The sequence below is a fragment of the Dendrobates tinctorius genome, unplaced genomic scaffold, assembly GCF_039654945.1.
Source record: "Dendrobates tinctorius isolate UK_male_01 unplaced genomic scaffold, ASM3965494v1 ptg000029l, whole genome shotgun sequence".
Taxonomy (NCBI): domain Eukaryota; kingdom Metazoa; phylum Chordata; class Amphibia; order Anura; family Dendrobatidae; genus Dendrobates; species Dendrobates tinctorius.
In genome coordinates this window covers 3,874,651-3,891,588 of record NW_027361697.1, presented here as the reverse complement: position 1 = coordinate 3,891,588, position 16,938 = coordinate 3,874,651, and the positions used below count along the sequence as shown (strand labels likewise).

Genomic DNA, 16,938 nt, shown 5'->3' with positions numbered 1-16,938 from the left:
CCACATCGTGACCGGCTATACAATGAGTGGGGGCACCCTACCTGGCAGTATACAGCCCACATCGTGACCGGCTATACAATGAGCGGGGGTACCCTACCTGGCAGTATACAGCCCACATCGTGACCGGCTATACAATGAGCGGGGGTACCCTACCTGGCAGTATACAGCCCACATCGTGACCGGCTATACAATGAGTGGGGGTACCCTACCTGGCAGTATACAGCCCACATTGTGACCGGTGTAGGGATGTGACTCGCTTAGGTGCAGCGGGAGACAATCATGAGACAGGTTCTTCCCAAAGTTCATGTGGTTTATTCACTTCATAAACCCACAAGGCAGCGTAACACTGAAAAGTAACCTTCAGCTCAGGCAAAGGAACACAAAACGTCCGTGGCTTCAGACTCGGACCGAGAGTCTCAGCACATGCTGGGAACTGTAGTCCTCCCCATATACACTTTCTGTAGTGTCCGACCTGGACACATGGAAGTCTATCCACACTCTGACAGACTCACTCGCACTCCCTCACATGTGCCAAACACCTCAATTACATAGCCCTGTAACCACACCCACAGGTGATCACATGGCTATGACATCACTAAAGGTTGTATTGCACATAGACACACACAGGCTTCCCTGACACAGTGTAACAGAAAGATCAGCAGTACCTCTGCTGATCAATACACCCTGGAGCCTGCTTTCCAAGGCCACCCACCTTGAGACCCATAATGGTCATTTAGGACCCTGCTCCTGTTACCAAACTGAATGTGCCTGTACACCCGTCCTGGGACACCCACACAGCGCCCCCTAGCTGACATAGTGGTCACTACACCACACCGGCTATACAATGAGTGGGGGCACCCTACCTGGCAGTATACAGCCCACATCGTGACCGGCTATACAATGAGTGGGGGCACCCTACCTGGCAGTATACAGCCCACATTGTGACCGGCTATACAATGAGTGGGGGCACCCTACCTGGCAGTATACAGCCCACATTGTGACCGGCTATACAATGAGCGGGGGTACCCTACCTGGCAGTATATAGCCCACATCGTGACAGGCTATACAATGAGCGGGGGCACCCTACCTGGCAGTATACAGCCCACATTGTGACCGGCTATACAATGAGCGGGGGTACCCTACCTGGCAGTATACAGCCCACATTGTGACCGGCTATACAATGAGCGGGGGTACCCTACCTGGCAGTATACAGCCCACATCGTGACCGGCTATACAATGAGTGGGGGCACCCTACCTGGCAGTATACAGCCCACATCGTGACCGGCTATACAATGAGTGGGGGTACCCTACCTGGCAGTATACAACCCACATCGTGACCGGCTATACAATGAGTGGGGGTACCCTACCTGGCAGTATACAGCCCACATTGTGACCGGCTATACAATGAGCGGGGGTACCCTACCTGGCAGCATACAGCCCACATCGTGACCGGCTATACGAGTGGGGGTACCCTACCTGGCAGTATACAGCCCACATTGTGACCGGCTATACAATGAGTGGGGGTACCCTACCTGGCAGTATACAGCCCACATCGTGACCGGCTATACAATGAGCGGGGGTACCCTACCTGGCAGTATACAGCCCACATTGTGACCGGCTATACAATGAGCGGGGGTACCCTACCTGGCAGTATACAGCCCACATCGTGACCGGCTATACAATGAGTGGGGGCACCCTACCTGGCAGTATACAGCCCACATTGTGACTGGCTATACAATGAGTGGGGGTACCCTACCTGGCAGTATACAGCCCACATTGTGACTGGCTATACAATGAGTGGGGGTACCCTACCTGGCAGTATACAGCCCACATTGTGACTGGCTATACAATGAGTGGGGGTACCCTACCTGGCAGTATACAGCCCACATTGTGACCGGTGTAGGGATGTGACTCGCTTAGGTGCAGCGGGAGACAATCATGAGACAGGTTCTTCCCAAAGTTCATGTGGTTTATTCACTTCATAAACCCACAAGGCAGCGTAACACTGAAAAGTAACCTTCAGCTCAGGCAAAGGAACACAAAACGTCCGTGGCTTCAGACTCGGACCAAGAGTCTCAGCACATGCTGGGATCTGTAGTCCTCCCCATATACACTTTCTGTAGTGTCCCACCTGGACACATGGAAGTCTATCCACACTCTGACAGACTCACTCGCACTCCCTCACATGTGCCAAACACCTCAATTACATAGCCCTGTAACCACACCCACAGGTGATCACATGGCTATGACATCACTAAAGGTTGTATTGCACATAGACACACACAGGCTTCCCTGACACAGTGTAACAGAAAGATCAGCAGTACCTCTGCTGATCAATACACCCTGGAGCCTGCTTTCCAAGGCCACCCACCTTGAGACCCATAATGGTCATTTAGGACCCTGCTCCTGTTACCAAACTGAATGTGCCTGTACACCCGTCCTGGGACACCCACACAGCGCCCCCTAGCTGACATAGTGGTCACTACACCACACCGGCTATACAATGAGTGGGGGCACCCTACCTGGCAGTATACAGCCCACATCGTGACCGGCTATACAATGAGTGGGGGCACCCTACCTGGCAGTATACAGCCCACATTGTGACCGGCTATACAATGAGTGGGGGCACCCTACCTGGCAGTATACAGCCCACATTGTGACCGGCTATACAATGAGCGGGGGTACCCTACCTGGCAGTATATAGCCCACATCGTGACAGGCTATACAATGAGCGGGGGCACCCTACCTGGCAGTATACAGCCCACATTGTGACCGGCTATACAATGAGTGGGGGCACCCTACCTGGCAGTATACAGCCCACATTGTGACCGGCTATACAATGAGCGGGGGTACCCTACCTGGCAGTATACAGCCCACATCGTGACCGGCTATACAATGAGTGGGGGCACCCTACCTGGCAGTATACAGCCCACATCGTGACCGGCTATACAATGAGTGGGGGTACCCTACCTGGCAGTATACAACCCACATCGTGACCGGCTATACAATGAGTGGGGGTACCCTACCTGGCAGTATACAGCCCACATTGTGACCGGCTATACAATGAGCGGGGGTACCCTACCTGGCAGCATACAGCCCACATCGTGACCGGCTATACGAGTGGGGGTACCCTACCTGGCAGTATACAGCCCACATTGTGACCGGCTATACAATGAGTGGGGGTACCCTACCTGGCAGTATACAGCCCACATCGTGACCGGCTATACAATGAGCGGGGGTACCCTACCTGGCAGTATACAGCCCACATTGTGACCGGCTATACAATGAGCGGGGGTACCCTACCTGGCAGTATACAGCCCACATCGTGACCGGCTATACAATGAGTGGGGGCACCCTACCTGGCAGTATACAGCCCACATTGTGACTGGCTATACAATGAGTGGGGGTACCCTACCTGGCAGTATACAGCCCACATTGTGACTGGCTATACAATGAGTGGGGGTACCCTACCTGGCAGTATACAGCCCACATTGTGACCGGTGTAGGGATGTGACTCGCTTAGGTGCAGCGGGAGACAATCATGAGACAGGTTCTTCCCAAAGTTCATGTGGTTTATTCACTTCATAAACCCACAAGGCAGCGTAACACTGAAAAGTAACCTTCAGCTCAGGCAAAGGAACACAAAACGTCCGTGGCTTCAGACTCGGACCAAGAGTCTCAGCACATGCTGGGATCTGTAGTCCTCCCCATATACACTTTCTGTAGTGTCCCACCTGGACACATGGAAGTCTATCCACACTCTGACAGACTCACTCGCACTCCCTCACATGTGCCAAACACCTCAATTACATAGCCCTGTAACCACACCCACAGGTGATCACATGGCTATGACATCACTAAAGGTTGTATTGCACATAGAGACACACAGGCTTCCCTGACACAGTGTAACAGAAAGATCAGCAGTACCTCTGCTGATCAATACACCCTGGAGCCTGCATTCCAAGGCCACCCACCTTGAGACCCATAATGGTCATTTAGGACCCTGCTCCTGTTACCAAACTGAATGTGCCTGTACACCCGTCCTGGGACACCCACACAGCGCCCCCTAGCTGACATAGTGGTCACTACACCACACCGGCTATACAATGAGTGGGGCACCCTACCTGGCAGTATACAGCCCACATCGTGACCGGCTATACAATGAGTGGGAGTACCCTACCTGGCAGTATACAGCCCACATCGTGACCGGCTATACAATGAGTGGGGGCACCCTACCTGGCAGTATACAGCCCACATCGTGACCGGCTATACAATGAGTGGGGGCACCCTACCTGGCAGTATACAGCCCACATCGTGACCGGCTATACAATGAGCGGGGGCACCCTACCTGGCAGTATACAGCCCACATCGTGACCGGCTATACAATGAGCGGGGGTACCCTACCTGGCAGTATACAGCCCACATTGTGACCGGCTATACAATGAGTGGGGGCACCCTACCTGGCAGTATACAGCCCACATCGTGACCGGCTATACAATGAGCGGGGGTACCCTACCTGGCAGTATACAGCCCACATCGTGACCGGCTATACAATGAGTAGGGGCACCCTACCTGGCAGTATACAGCCCACATCGTGACCGGCTATATAATGAGTGGGGGTACCCTACCTGGCAGTATACAGCCCACATCGTGACCGGCTATATAATGAGTGGGGGTACCCTACCTGGCAGTATACAGCCCACATTGTGACCGGCTATACAATGAGCGGGGGTACCCTACCTGGCAGTATACAGCCCACAGGAAAGCTGTTTTTTACTATCGGAGATATTGGAGAGTAGTCCGGTGGCTCTGGCTGATGGGATGATGTGGGATATTAGGGGTAGTAGTCCGGTGGCTCTGGCTGACGGGGTGATGTGGGATATTAGGGGTAGTAGTCTGATGGCTCTGGCTGACGGGATGATGTGGGATATTAGTGGTAGTAGTCCGGTAGCTCTGGCTGACAGGATGATGTGGGATATTAGTGGTAGTAGTCCGGTGGCTCTGGCTGACGGGATGATGTGGGATATTAAGGGGAGTAGTCCGGTGGCTCTGGCTGACGGGACGATGTGGGATATTAAGGGGAGTAGTCCGATGGCTCTGGCTGACGGGACGATGTGGGATATTAGGGGTTTTTGTCCTGTAGCTCTGGCTGATGGGATGATGTGGGATATTATAGTAAATGTGGCTATGCGGAGTGGGCGGGGCTCTACACTCAGCTTTATAATATATATATATATATATATATATATATATATATATATATATATATATATATATATATATATATATATATATGTAAATATATATATATTAATCATTATAATTTGTTATAACTAACCGTAGTTCGTTACTATGCCGGGGCAGCGCCAGGCTCTTCAGCTAGTTATATGCAGATTTGGCTGTAGATGTTTTATCAGTTACATGTAGATTTTGCTGTAGATGTTCTAGGAGTTACATGCAGATTTTGCTGTAGATGTTCTATTAGTTAAATGTAGATTTTACTGTAGACGTTCTAGTAGTTACATGCAGATTTTGCAGTAGATGTTCTAGCAGTTACATGCAGATTTTTCTGTAGATGTTCTAGGAGTTATAGGCAGATTTTGCTGTAGATGTTCTAGTAGTTACATGCGGAGTTTACTGCAGAGCTCGACGAATTGGAAAGACTGAAGTCAGCAGAAAAAACTGACATGCAGGGGAGTTTAAAAAAAAAAAACTGCAGCAAACGTCAATTACTGCTAAATAATTTATCCGCAACGTGTCAATGAGTGGTTTTTATTGTAAATTTGCAGCAACTGTAATCCACGAATCCGGAAGAAATATCCACAGCAAATCTGCATCGTGTAAGAGGGCCTTTATACCTGTGCCTGTAACAAGCGCTGATCTACAACATGGCGCGCTAATCGGTGCTGCAGACAATGATTTTTAGACATAACGAATGCGATCAATGACAAGCGAGCAAGCGCGTAATCAATGCGGCTCACTAGACTATCCAGGCGATCATTGCCTCGTGTAACGCACAGTTCAGCGTCTGTCTCCTTAGATCTGTCCGGCCTCGGTTTTGCAGAGCATCAAGGTTTCATTTATTTAGGCCCTTTGATAGCTTACATAAGAAGATACGCAATATCCTCTCCACAGTCCGGTAGCAGAAACCTGCTCTTGTAAAAAGAGTTACTGGGTGTGTGAGTCTTTGTTAGGGATGTGCCATTAAAGAGTTCAGCGACCCTGCCCAAAGCCCTGCGCCCACATGCCAGATCTGGAATGACTTCACAGAGCCCTAAAAGGTGTCTGGAGATAGCAAGTATGGACTGAATGAGAATCTAACCAAGTCATATTTATAATGATCAGCACCACAGTATCACAAGGTCCAATAATCCCAAATTACGGGTTCTAAAATAATATTAAACTAAATGGTCTGCATCTTATTTCCAGAATCAGGGCCGCTGCTGTCCATGGGCAATGTCTGGGATGGTAGCGCACGTTTATTGTAGTGAATTGGCAGAGCTGCAATACCAGACACAGCCTATAGCCAAGAGTGGCGCTGTTTCCCTGGGGAAAACAAGCATGCATATGTAATATGTATTTCATGTAGGCTGCTGCTGGATACATCGGAAAATGACTCGTTTCTCACGGGATACGTCATATTGAGGGACAGCTATGAGATGTCTCTGCTCCAACCTGGACCTATTACACGGTTATCATAGAAGATCTATAGACAAGTACAGCACAGTTTCTGAAAGAAAACTGCCATATTTTTCTTAAAAGTACACCTGCTCTGTCTTTTCACCTGTAGAAAAGCACGGTGTTGCTGCCCTCACCCCGCACAAATTAAAGTTTATTTTAGCCTGCATACCTAAGAAGAAGTCTAGAAGCTGTCCTGAATCTCATGCTCTAATCTAATGCCATACATTCTTGTTAAAGATCTTTTATTTTTTCATCAGCTTTCTGCCAGCATTATAGGTGCAGGAACTTCCTTTCCCTCACTTTCCAGCATGCACTGCATCTGCCCTTGTAAAATTGATTGTTTGTTCTTTCTTGAAAGTCTGTTATGTATGTGTACAGTTTACAGAAGAAAATAAACAAAATCCTTCCCCATCACCTGTAACCTGTGTCTCTATTGCCAGAGCCAGATTACACTTCACAACAGGCAGTGAGCAGCAGGTCGTCAGACAGAACAAAGATCTGATGGACGACACTTTGGAGTGATATTTAAGGCTGAAAATGTCATTTTGGGTAAATATGGTATTACACACTTTAGTTAGTCATAGCATTGGACATCAGATAAGCCAGAGTTTATTGAAACAACAGCGGCCATTAAGGTTAATTCAGACTTTGTGTCTTGCAAAGTAGTTTACAAACCATTAAGTGCTGACAATCTAGATGCTTCTTTTGCTCCACCTGCACTATATATTTCATTCTAAGCTGCTGGCGAGGCGCCCAGGACATGGAAAGATAGAAAAGTAACCTTCCGACTGGTTTCTGGTGGTAAATATAGGATAAACATTTCATACGCACCTAATCTATTTCTTCCAGTGTTATGATGAGAGGCAGCAGTGGGATGTGGATGAGTATTTTAGCACAGAATACCAAGCGGGGCTTATGTTTAACCCTTAGTACTCCAAAAGGGGTCAACTCCCAGCCTCAAACCAGAAGTGTGACAGATCTGTCTGACTAAATCTGGGGGTCCTGCCGAGATAGAATGTGTATGGTGTTGCTTTGTACGGATTCCCGATGGCATAATTCAGAAATGAAAAATAGGTTGGGCATATTGGATGTTAACATGCCCAATCCTTTTGATCTCAAGGGAGCTAAGACACTGCTCCCCCCTTGCACTTTGAGAATTGTTAGCTGAACGAAGCACGTAAGTACAGGGGGGTGAAAGGGAAGTTATATAGTCGTCACCTGAACAAGAAGTCAACCAACCTTATGGTCAGCTTACATGTGCTCAAGATGCAGAAATTGCTGCCATATATTGCACCTCCTTATGGCACTGGATCCCACACTATAAGCAATTTCTCAAGTGGGTGGGGGGGGGGGAAGGGAATACATTTGCAACACGATGTCGGATGGAAGAAACCACAATTTTGTGCCACGTGCCTTAGGAATTGGAAGCATATGGAGGTGCAATATGGGCCCCACAGTACCATAGGACGCTGATCCATGATACAGTAGTGTACATGAGGTCTAAAGAGGCGGCTGCCACTATAAGTTGCTAATTTTAAAGGAGTTTTCTCATCATAGGTTTTTGGATTCCTGAGAGATCGGACTAGCGAAAATGTTGAGCCTCTGGTCCAACCTTGGTATCGGAGGAGTGTGGGGCACCAAGGCTGAGCTTCAGAGCAGCGCTGACAAACTTTACGGAAAAAAGCTTGTAAATGCGGCTTATACACTAGATCAGCCACCCCTGACAGACGGCAGAGGTGGCCGGCACCCTAGACAACGAACAGTACCTGAAAGATTTTACAATCCCTCCTCTTCTTGAGACTAGAGAGGATTTCTTCCTAAGTAAATTGCAAAGTTTCTTTTATTAAACACGCACTTTGCAATTTTACAAAATATGTAATGGACGCCTTCAAGGCCAGAAGAAATCTACCGTATATTCGCATAAAAAAAGCTATGAAAAAGAGCAGAGCACAGCTTTACAACGCGAGCTAAAAAAAACAATGATCAAAGAGTCAACGCCAAAGAAGCCTGCCCCCGACAAAGTGCCGTCAAGTCTAAAGGAATCAGCCCACGGTCAAGACGTTGGCTTCATAGATTTTATAAATGTTATTGTGCACCTTCCGAATAAGACTGCATCGATTTGACGTGTGACCAAATACTTCTGAAATGCCATTTTACAGGGCATGGGGTTGGTACAAAAGATCTATATATATCCAGCTCTCAGTATAGTAACCGGTGATTTAACATGCGCTTTACGAACAGCCAAACTATTTAAATCAATGCACGTCATAAGGTGGCGATGACCACGCTGTGATGGCCTGCTGTTACAGAACCACAAGTCCCAATATGCCTGTTAATGCATTTTTGCTTTTTTCTGCAAACAGGGACTAATGCACACTACAATATACAGCAAGAGGGCACCAACAGACTAATGGAGTCTTAATGAACAAAGTCCCCCAGGAATCATTAAATAATGGCGAATCCCTCGCAGGATGCTATCACTTAAAGGGGTGGTCCGAAACTAAAATTTATTTTCATCCTAAACTCATATGTCATAATCTAATGTTCTTTCATTAAAAATTCCCTCTCGTTCCCTAACTTACACTAACTGCTTTAGTCTTTTTTTATACTACTTCCTTTTATAATGGCGCTTCATTTGAGAATCCCCAGTGCATGCTGGGATATGCAAATGAGTCGTCATCAGGGACAGAGGCTGCGGTTACCATCATAGCCTCTTCCCGTTCCCTGAAACAAAGCACCCGGATTTTTGTTGCAGTTTCTGGGCTAGTCCCTGCTCTACTGAGCAAGCCTTGGTTGTCAATTCCGATGTATGCTCAGTAGCTTCTTGTCACCGTGCACTCTTTCTTCTTAGTGCACAGTGACAATGCGCTCTCTCGCAGGCTCTGATCAAAAATAATGAGCTGGCAATAGAGCGCACTGTCATTGCACGGTATAAGTAAAGAACAAACAGAGACCAGCGCCAACCCTGCAAGTGACTTGATCAATGTCAGCCAAACTTCATTATTTTGGGGGCCCACTTGATTATTTAATGTATATAAAGGTCCTTACTAACTTTCCGTTGAAGGTAGACATTGGGGGGTAAAGAAAAATCGGACATGTAGAGTTTCAACATGCCATACATTATTTTGATGGTAGATAGGTCACCAGAAGATGTGTCCATCAGTAGCTATTTCTCGTTTCTTGCTGACAGCGCATGCAAAGTTGGCTTCATGACAGCTATCTAGGGGGTATAATGCCGCCTTCACCATATTTAAACTCCGAAGGTTCCCATATACATTAAAAAAAAGGCCGGACTGATCAGTAGGATCATCCAACCATTTAATATGTTTGGGGGCCTCCAAACTCTCCACCTTGACAGATCATGTACTGGAAAATAAGTATTTGGCCAATGGAATACCAACAGTCGATCGTTTTATTTAGTGGGCTGAGCCGAGCGCTCCTCTGTATGGAGAAGTCTGGAGAGGAAACAAAGGGGTAAACGGTCGGTCGATGGCTACCTCCTACAGTCTCATTTAGACACCACAGCTCTGTAATATCTAAGGCCAGGGTAAGGTTCACCCGAAAGTCTAGAATTCACATGAACATACTTTACATGACAGGAAACCTGCTCATCTCCTGACATCTACCCAGACAGGTATCCCTGCTGCCGAGAGCGGGACATGATGACTGACAGCAATGTTATCCGAATGCTGGATTATGTCCTGGCATGCCACTGAAAAAACACTGCTGGGGACAAGTATAGTATCTGGTTTTGGATCACAGTGTCGCATTCAAAGCCCCAAGGAGGAAAGACACGATAATAAGAAAAGGTTCCATATACAACAACAAGATCCGCACAAATGGCAGCCAAACATAAGAGAGAAAGCGAGAGAGCCTGTGCCAGAGGGTGAGTATTAACTTATAAAAAAATCATTGGGACCTTAATTAAAATAATAATAAAAAAAAAAAAAAATGTAAAAAAAAAAATCCACTGGGATATATTCACTTTAAGCCACTAAATACTCAACGCAAATGTGTAGAGGAAATTTCATACAGGTCAATTTCACACATCAGTATTACTCCTGATACAGAACACTGACCACAGTAATTCCGTGAGAAAGTCGCCTTATAAAAAAATTTTTGCAGCACCATGTCATGTTCCCTAGGAACTTGCTAACGGAACAAAGGCGGGTGATGTGTTGTGAATTTACTTTTTCTTCTGGAATGCAAAAGTTGCACATCAGCTCTTAAAGGGAACCTGTCTTGTTGAAACCAGTGTCTGATCTGTAGGTAGGATGAGCAGATTCGTCTGATAGACATTTTTGTGACAGTAAAACTTGCATTTTAGCCATTGAAATCTGTCGTGTTTGTACACGAGTCCAATGGGCCGACCTATGACGGATTGACAGTCTTCCCTTATAGGACTTTGCATGCAGAGATCGCGGTCACTCACGACAGTCCCGCCCACTGGACTCCTACGTACAAACCCTAGGGACTTCAATGAATAAAATACAAGATATACAGAATTCTTACCAACAAACTGATATTCTGCCAGGGTTCTCCATCTCTTTACCCTACAGAATGTACAACGCGTCAGGTTCCCTTTAAGTCTGGAATTACATATCTGACAAATACTCATTAAATCTAATATATGCTTTACATTCAGCACCAATAACCATAAGGAACTCTAATAAATACCTCTTTTCATGTGACAAATCCAATTTATAAGTGCGACGCACAAGCGCGCCCGAGGCACCGGTCGAGAATGTCAGATATGCACAGAACTTATGTTTTACACCACCATATTATGTACACTATGCCGGCCCAATTTACGGCGTGTTCCAGATAATAAAGCATCTTCTTACATTACGCCCTTCTGCGCTTCGTAAAAGCTTATTCCCATGGTTTCAGACGGAGAGCCTGATGAGACGAGATCCGGGAAACCTACTAATTGCCTGTGTTCTGCGGAGTAAAGCCTAAAGCAGGATCTTATGTAAGGTTGAGGGATCAGCTATGATGATAAGTCTGCGATGGAAAGCTCCCGCCGCACATTACACCGCAAGAAGAAAAAGCCCTTTGAGTAACAGCGATGACTGTATTACAAGCTTAGAGCGATCACCCAGTTTCAAACGCCTCAATTACACAGATTACGGCACAATCCCCCTTAATGTTTGACTTCTTTATTTTTCAGGTTTTTTTCTCCTAAATTATGGCACATACGAGGATAATCCTCTCATTACCTCCTCACCTGGCCTGATTCCCGTTTCAGGCTCCATGAGTCACTTTCTTACAAGGAGAGTAGAAGGCTGGGCGAACAACATGAGCTTCATTGTTCCGCGGCATAACGAGGCTGACACTGGAGATTGCCGGCGACCCTCGGAGGTTCAGCGGGTCGCAAGAAGCGGGTGACGTACGGCGGCTCGGAAGCTTAGTCATGATGCCAGCTATTTCAAACAAAACTATTATTAAAAGGCCATTTCCTCCAAGAATCCAAAAATACAGAGTCAATTTATGACCCTGAGTCATTGTATTCTGTGAAGTCATTCGAAATTCCTCTCCCTTGTATCAGGTACTGGAATGGCTGGGTGACAATCAGTAGGATGGCCATCATTAAAACCCATTGGGGTTGCCACTTGATGTTTCTTGGGATGTTCACGTCCCCTTTACCTAGTTTTTTTTGCCTGACATTTGATGAATACTAGAGACAAAAAAGTATTTTTTTCGTGCTACACCCCACTAAGCTTTCAGGTCCCTTTACAAGGACAGATTCCCACCCGCGAAAAAAGCTGAACGACAATATAACAAATCGATCGCCACTCGTTTAAAGGCTCTTCTACATGGACTAATGTAAACTGTTTAGGGACATGCAGACATTAAATGCGTCGTCTACTACTGGACACCCAATTTTTAATGGCGCTAGACTGGTGCATAAATGTAAAAAAAAATCTAGTTACCTCCTTTACCGCCACCACTACTTCACTTTCAACCATGTCTCCACCTCCGGACGTAAACATCATGTGACAGCTGCAGTCAATCAGCGCCACTGATCGGACGCAGCCTTTATAATTATGTCAAAGAGGAAAAAATTACTTTTTTTCCCCTCTCATTTTTGTTGCAAAAGTGATAACCCCTTTAAATATGATTGTTTGGCCCCCATACAGGTTGCATAATGAACAGTCGACAAAAGAGCAGACTCTCGTTCATCATCCATCATTCGTTCATTCTTTTATGCAGCCTAAAAAATAATGCCGGCAGCACATCTATCTGTGGACACGGATTCAGTGATGACGACAATTATCTCTGCGGAATGGGTGAAAGAAGCAATAGGCTCATGAACAAGCATTAGATCTGTCATTGCTTGATCATGGCTGTGCAGAGGGCGATGGTCAGGAATTAGTGACCTTAGGAACTTTTTTGTAAAAAAGGGCAAGAACAAAGAATATTAGCTCTGCCTACAGTGAGTCACTGCAGAACTGGTGAGGTTTGTTTTTGCGGAAACTGGAAAAGCCTGACCCTTTTAGGAGCCTAGTTGCCACAATTTACCCGGCTTTCTCAGAAATAAAATAGACCAAGAGCTGGTTCTCGGAGAAAGAAAAGAAAAAGAGGGCAACCCGCATACCTTACTTTTACGACACGGTTTGGATTCGGTCTTATTGCAGTGGAATTACACCGCCATTGTAATAAACTAGACCAGGAATTCAGCAATAACTGAGAATTACACACACATCCTCCATTACTGTCCTCTGACCTAGAATCACACATGGCTTCATGATGATGAACCGCACTTGCATTCTCGCCTAAAACGGCAGCTCCCATGCATATCGCACACTATACCCAAGCCATATATTCCTCATGTGAGATAGTAACAGTCTTATGGCTAGTAAGACTAAATAGCATTCAGCTGTCTATATCATATTATCCAGGTTAGCAGGGGTGTAATTATAATAGTTGCAGGGATTGCAATGGCACCCATGATCAAGTATCCTAAGGGGCCAAAATGGTCCCCTTGGCCCATATAAGAAGACCTATACTATTAAAGACCCATGATAGTTGGGGGCCCTGTTGGATATTTTGCATTGGGGCCCACTAACTGCAAGTTACGCTACTGCAGGTCAGTACGACTTTTACTTACTAACCCCAAGTAGCATGCACGGCCTATAAGTCTCCTGACTCTGACATGCCCTGGCTTGTCTCGTCACTCTCCACTAGGAGAAACGTTACACCTTTTAGACCCAACTTTACTGACCCTAAAAAAGTACAATGCAAAAAAGAGACAGTGGATCCCATAGCGTCAAGCTGGTGCAAGGGCACATAGCCGGCCTTGCATACGGCGGTACATTTATATAATTATTTCTTGCATAATTTGCTGTGATTTTCATAATTCTGTAAAAAATGCACCCACTTTTGTAAAAATAAAAGTATTTTTTTTCCTCCTTAATTGACCCTGTGTGCACGCATGTACTACTACTCAGCCAATACCCTCCAGGTATAATGGGGTCTTCTGATTTAACAGTTTGTTTTATAAAAACCTGAGTTAAACAATCACCGATCGACTATATATAAGCCGTTTAGCCGCCGTTTGTTGGTCTATTTGCAACAGGTCGACCGGAATTCATCCGCACAGAACGATCGTTAATACGCTCGTGCTGTGAACATAGCACACCATGTTATCGTCGGCATATCTCCGAGCAAACAGGGCAATGTGCTGCCAATTACTAGGACTGCAATGAATGGATGCCACATTTGACAGTGAGCTTTCCTACGATGCTCGTTTCCCCAATTGTCGCCTTGTTTATCTGCGCCCTTACAATTTACTGCATTTAAGATGCTTTCTTCCTTCTAAACTCCTATCCAGGGTTGAAAAAAATTGGCATATTAGTCCCTCTGAAATCCATCAGCCAATCAGGAGACAGGATTTAAGTCGCCATCCACAAATTGCCAGAAAGTTGAAACTTTCCCTAATGAAACTTTGTATCACATTCATAGAATCTAAAATGTATCAAACTTTCTATTACCTAAAATGTCATCGTACCGACTTGTATTAGGTTTCAAACATATTTTTTTTTTGGTTCGCTATTCGAGATGTTATCACGTGTGCGGCTTCCAGACAAATATTCTGACTATGAATCAATACTGGAATGCCCCGTCTCCTGTGGACGTCTACAGGTCACTGGCCGTGGGCTGGTTGCAAAACACGTGGAATCCCCCGGAAACTTGGTCCGAATTCAGACATTTGCGGAACACAATCCAAGTACAGGCTGATTGTCGGTCTCCGGATCCGCACGCCGTGGCCTCGTATGTCTACGATGCTGCCGAGTCCTGGCCAAGGAGAGAGACCCACATCCAGACTGGACACTGCGGCCCATGCTTGGACCGTCCTAATATGGGACGTATTCACACTGTAAAATCTGCCGCCGCGAAATCCCCATCGGTAAAGAAACCTGCAGATTTTATTACGGAATGACTGCCCATTTTACATACTAGGGTTTGAGGGGGATTTGAAATCTGGACAAGTCACACCGCAGATCTTCATAACCTCGGCAGGTAACCGGCCTGCATCATGTATAGATCTTCTACAATCAATGCTGATCTCATTACCTACATGAAAAGGACTAATAATGAATCAGATAGATCAGCTACGATCCCGCAGGTCAATGCTAGTGCAACTCTTACCTGTAAACTGCATTTCATCCCGGGATCACATTGCAGGGCACCGAGCAGAGACCCAAACACACACAAGAAAAAGTTTCCTGCTCCTATTGGCTTTCCTGTCTGAGAACAGCCTCACATTGAGGAATGCAGAAAATCAAGAGCGTCCAAGCCGGTCCAACCCAATGAGATCTCCGATCTGCCACATCCAAACAATGGCTGTCTCAGTGCACACTGCCTGAGTCTGATCCTCCCTGGGAAAAACTATGCTACAAACTCTCAGTGACATTCTAACAATGTGCCTGGCTCTTCCTCCTATGGCCAGGGCGGGTGTTAGCTTTTGGGAGGAGGGGGCAGGGGTGGGAGAAACTCCAGGGAAATGCAACCTTCATTTTATTACACCAGATCCTCCCCAGTGCTCAGATTGTTTTCCTCTAAATATTGACACATCCTTGTACATACACTGATCCCTCCATTTTCCAAATAACTTTATTAATTTTTCAAAATTAACAGTAGTGATTCTACAATGATATGAAAAGTAGAGGTCACATACAGGTGTCTATGTATCATCTGCATAATATAGCGGTTATGTTTTTAACATTTATGCTTAAATATAAATAAAGCGAAAACTTTCCAGAATCACCCCCTTTTCTCGCCAAGACCAGACATCTACGTGTGTATGAGTATTTACATCATCAATGATTCAGAATAGTTGTACGTGACTTATATGTAGGTCAATATTTAATTTCAGCAGAAAATAAGTGGCTGAAGGGGCAGTCCGACTAGAACAAGCCATCACGTATCATACACTACCGTATATTCTCTCCTCTGAGATAATCTGATCAAACGCTGATCTGAGTGTGATCCAATTCCCACTGGATGAGATGGAGAAAAAAATGTCTCCATTCCGTTAGTCTGTGGAAATCAGACTGCACTCAGATGTCACCCGAGTGCAGTCTGATATTTTCCATGGACTCACTGACTTGCATGGTTGAGTGCCATCTGAATACCAGATCAAACTTGGGCATGCTGCAATTTTTCCCCCCCAGGTCTGGCTCTGTTGAAGGAAAAAAGCGGACATGTGCACAGCCCAATAGCATAACATCGGTCTGTGCGATCCAATGTTTTGTTGGGTTCGCGTTCAGAACGAAAATACAATCATCTGCACGAGCTCTTAGGCTAGATCATAACTTTTATATGGACTTGGATTCCCATTGATCAGATGACTGGTGCCCCCATTGATCGCCAGATTTGTGCACTCTAGTACGCAAGCGGAACCGCCGCTCCATTCACTTCCTATGGGACTGCTGAGCGCTAGATTCAGTTTTCTCTGGAAACTCCCATAAGGAATGAATGGAGCGGCAGTCGAGAGTCTGCACTGCTCCTCTGTTCTCAGGGGGGATAAAGTGCTCTATTTTGGGGATCGTTGGGAATCCCAGCAGCTGTACCTGATGTCATCACCTATGTGATTGGCACTCCGGGTATATAGGAAGGATTAGCAGACAATATAGGAGAGAGCTTGGCACTCCCACAGAACAGTCACGACTCGGGTTTACCAGGCTGTGGCTAAATTCCAGGCGGACCAAAACGTTAGCCACTTTGTAAAGTGTGGTACCCCTGAACACATCA

At 46.1% G+C, this 16,938-nt stretch overlaps 1 protein-coding gene across 5 annotated transcripts in view; it reads right to left on the bottom strand.

Moving 5' to 3' along the window:
* RASAL2 (RAS protein activator like 2) overlaps positions 1 to 16,938 on the bottom strand; it is a 284,068-nt gene that overhangs the window by 105,908 nt on the left and 161,222 nt on the right. The window contains exon 1 of one of the 5 annotated variants that reach the window (XM_073571307.1): positions 15,334 to 15,565. The exons of the other annotated variants lie outside the window; for them this stretch is intronic. Within the exon in view, the coding sequence (XP_073427408.1) occupies positions 15,334 to 15,346 (13 nt within the window). The 5' untranslated portion in view covers positions 15,347 to 15,565. Of the gene's footprint in view, positions 1 to 15,333; positions 15,566 to 16,938 lie in introns of those variants that run through there. 5 annotated transcript variants of the gene reach the window in all.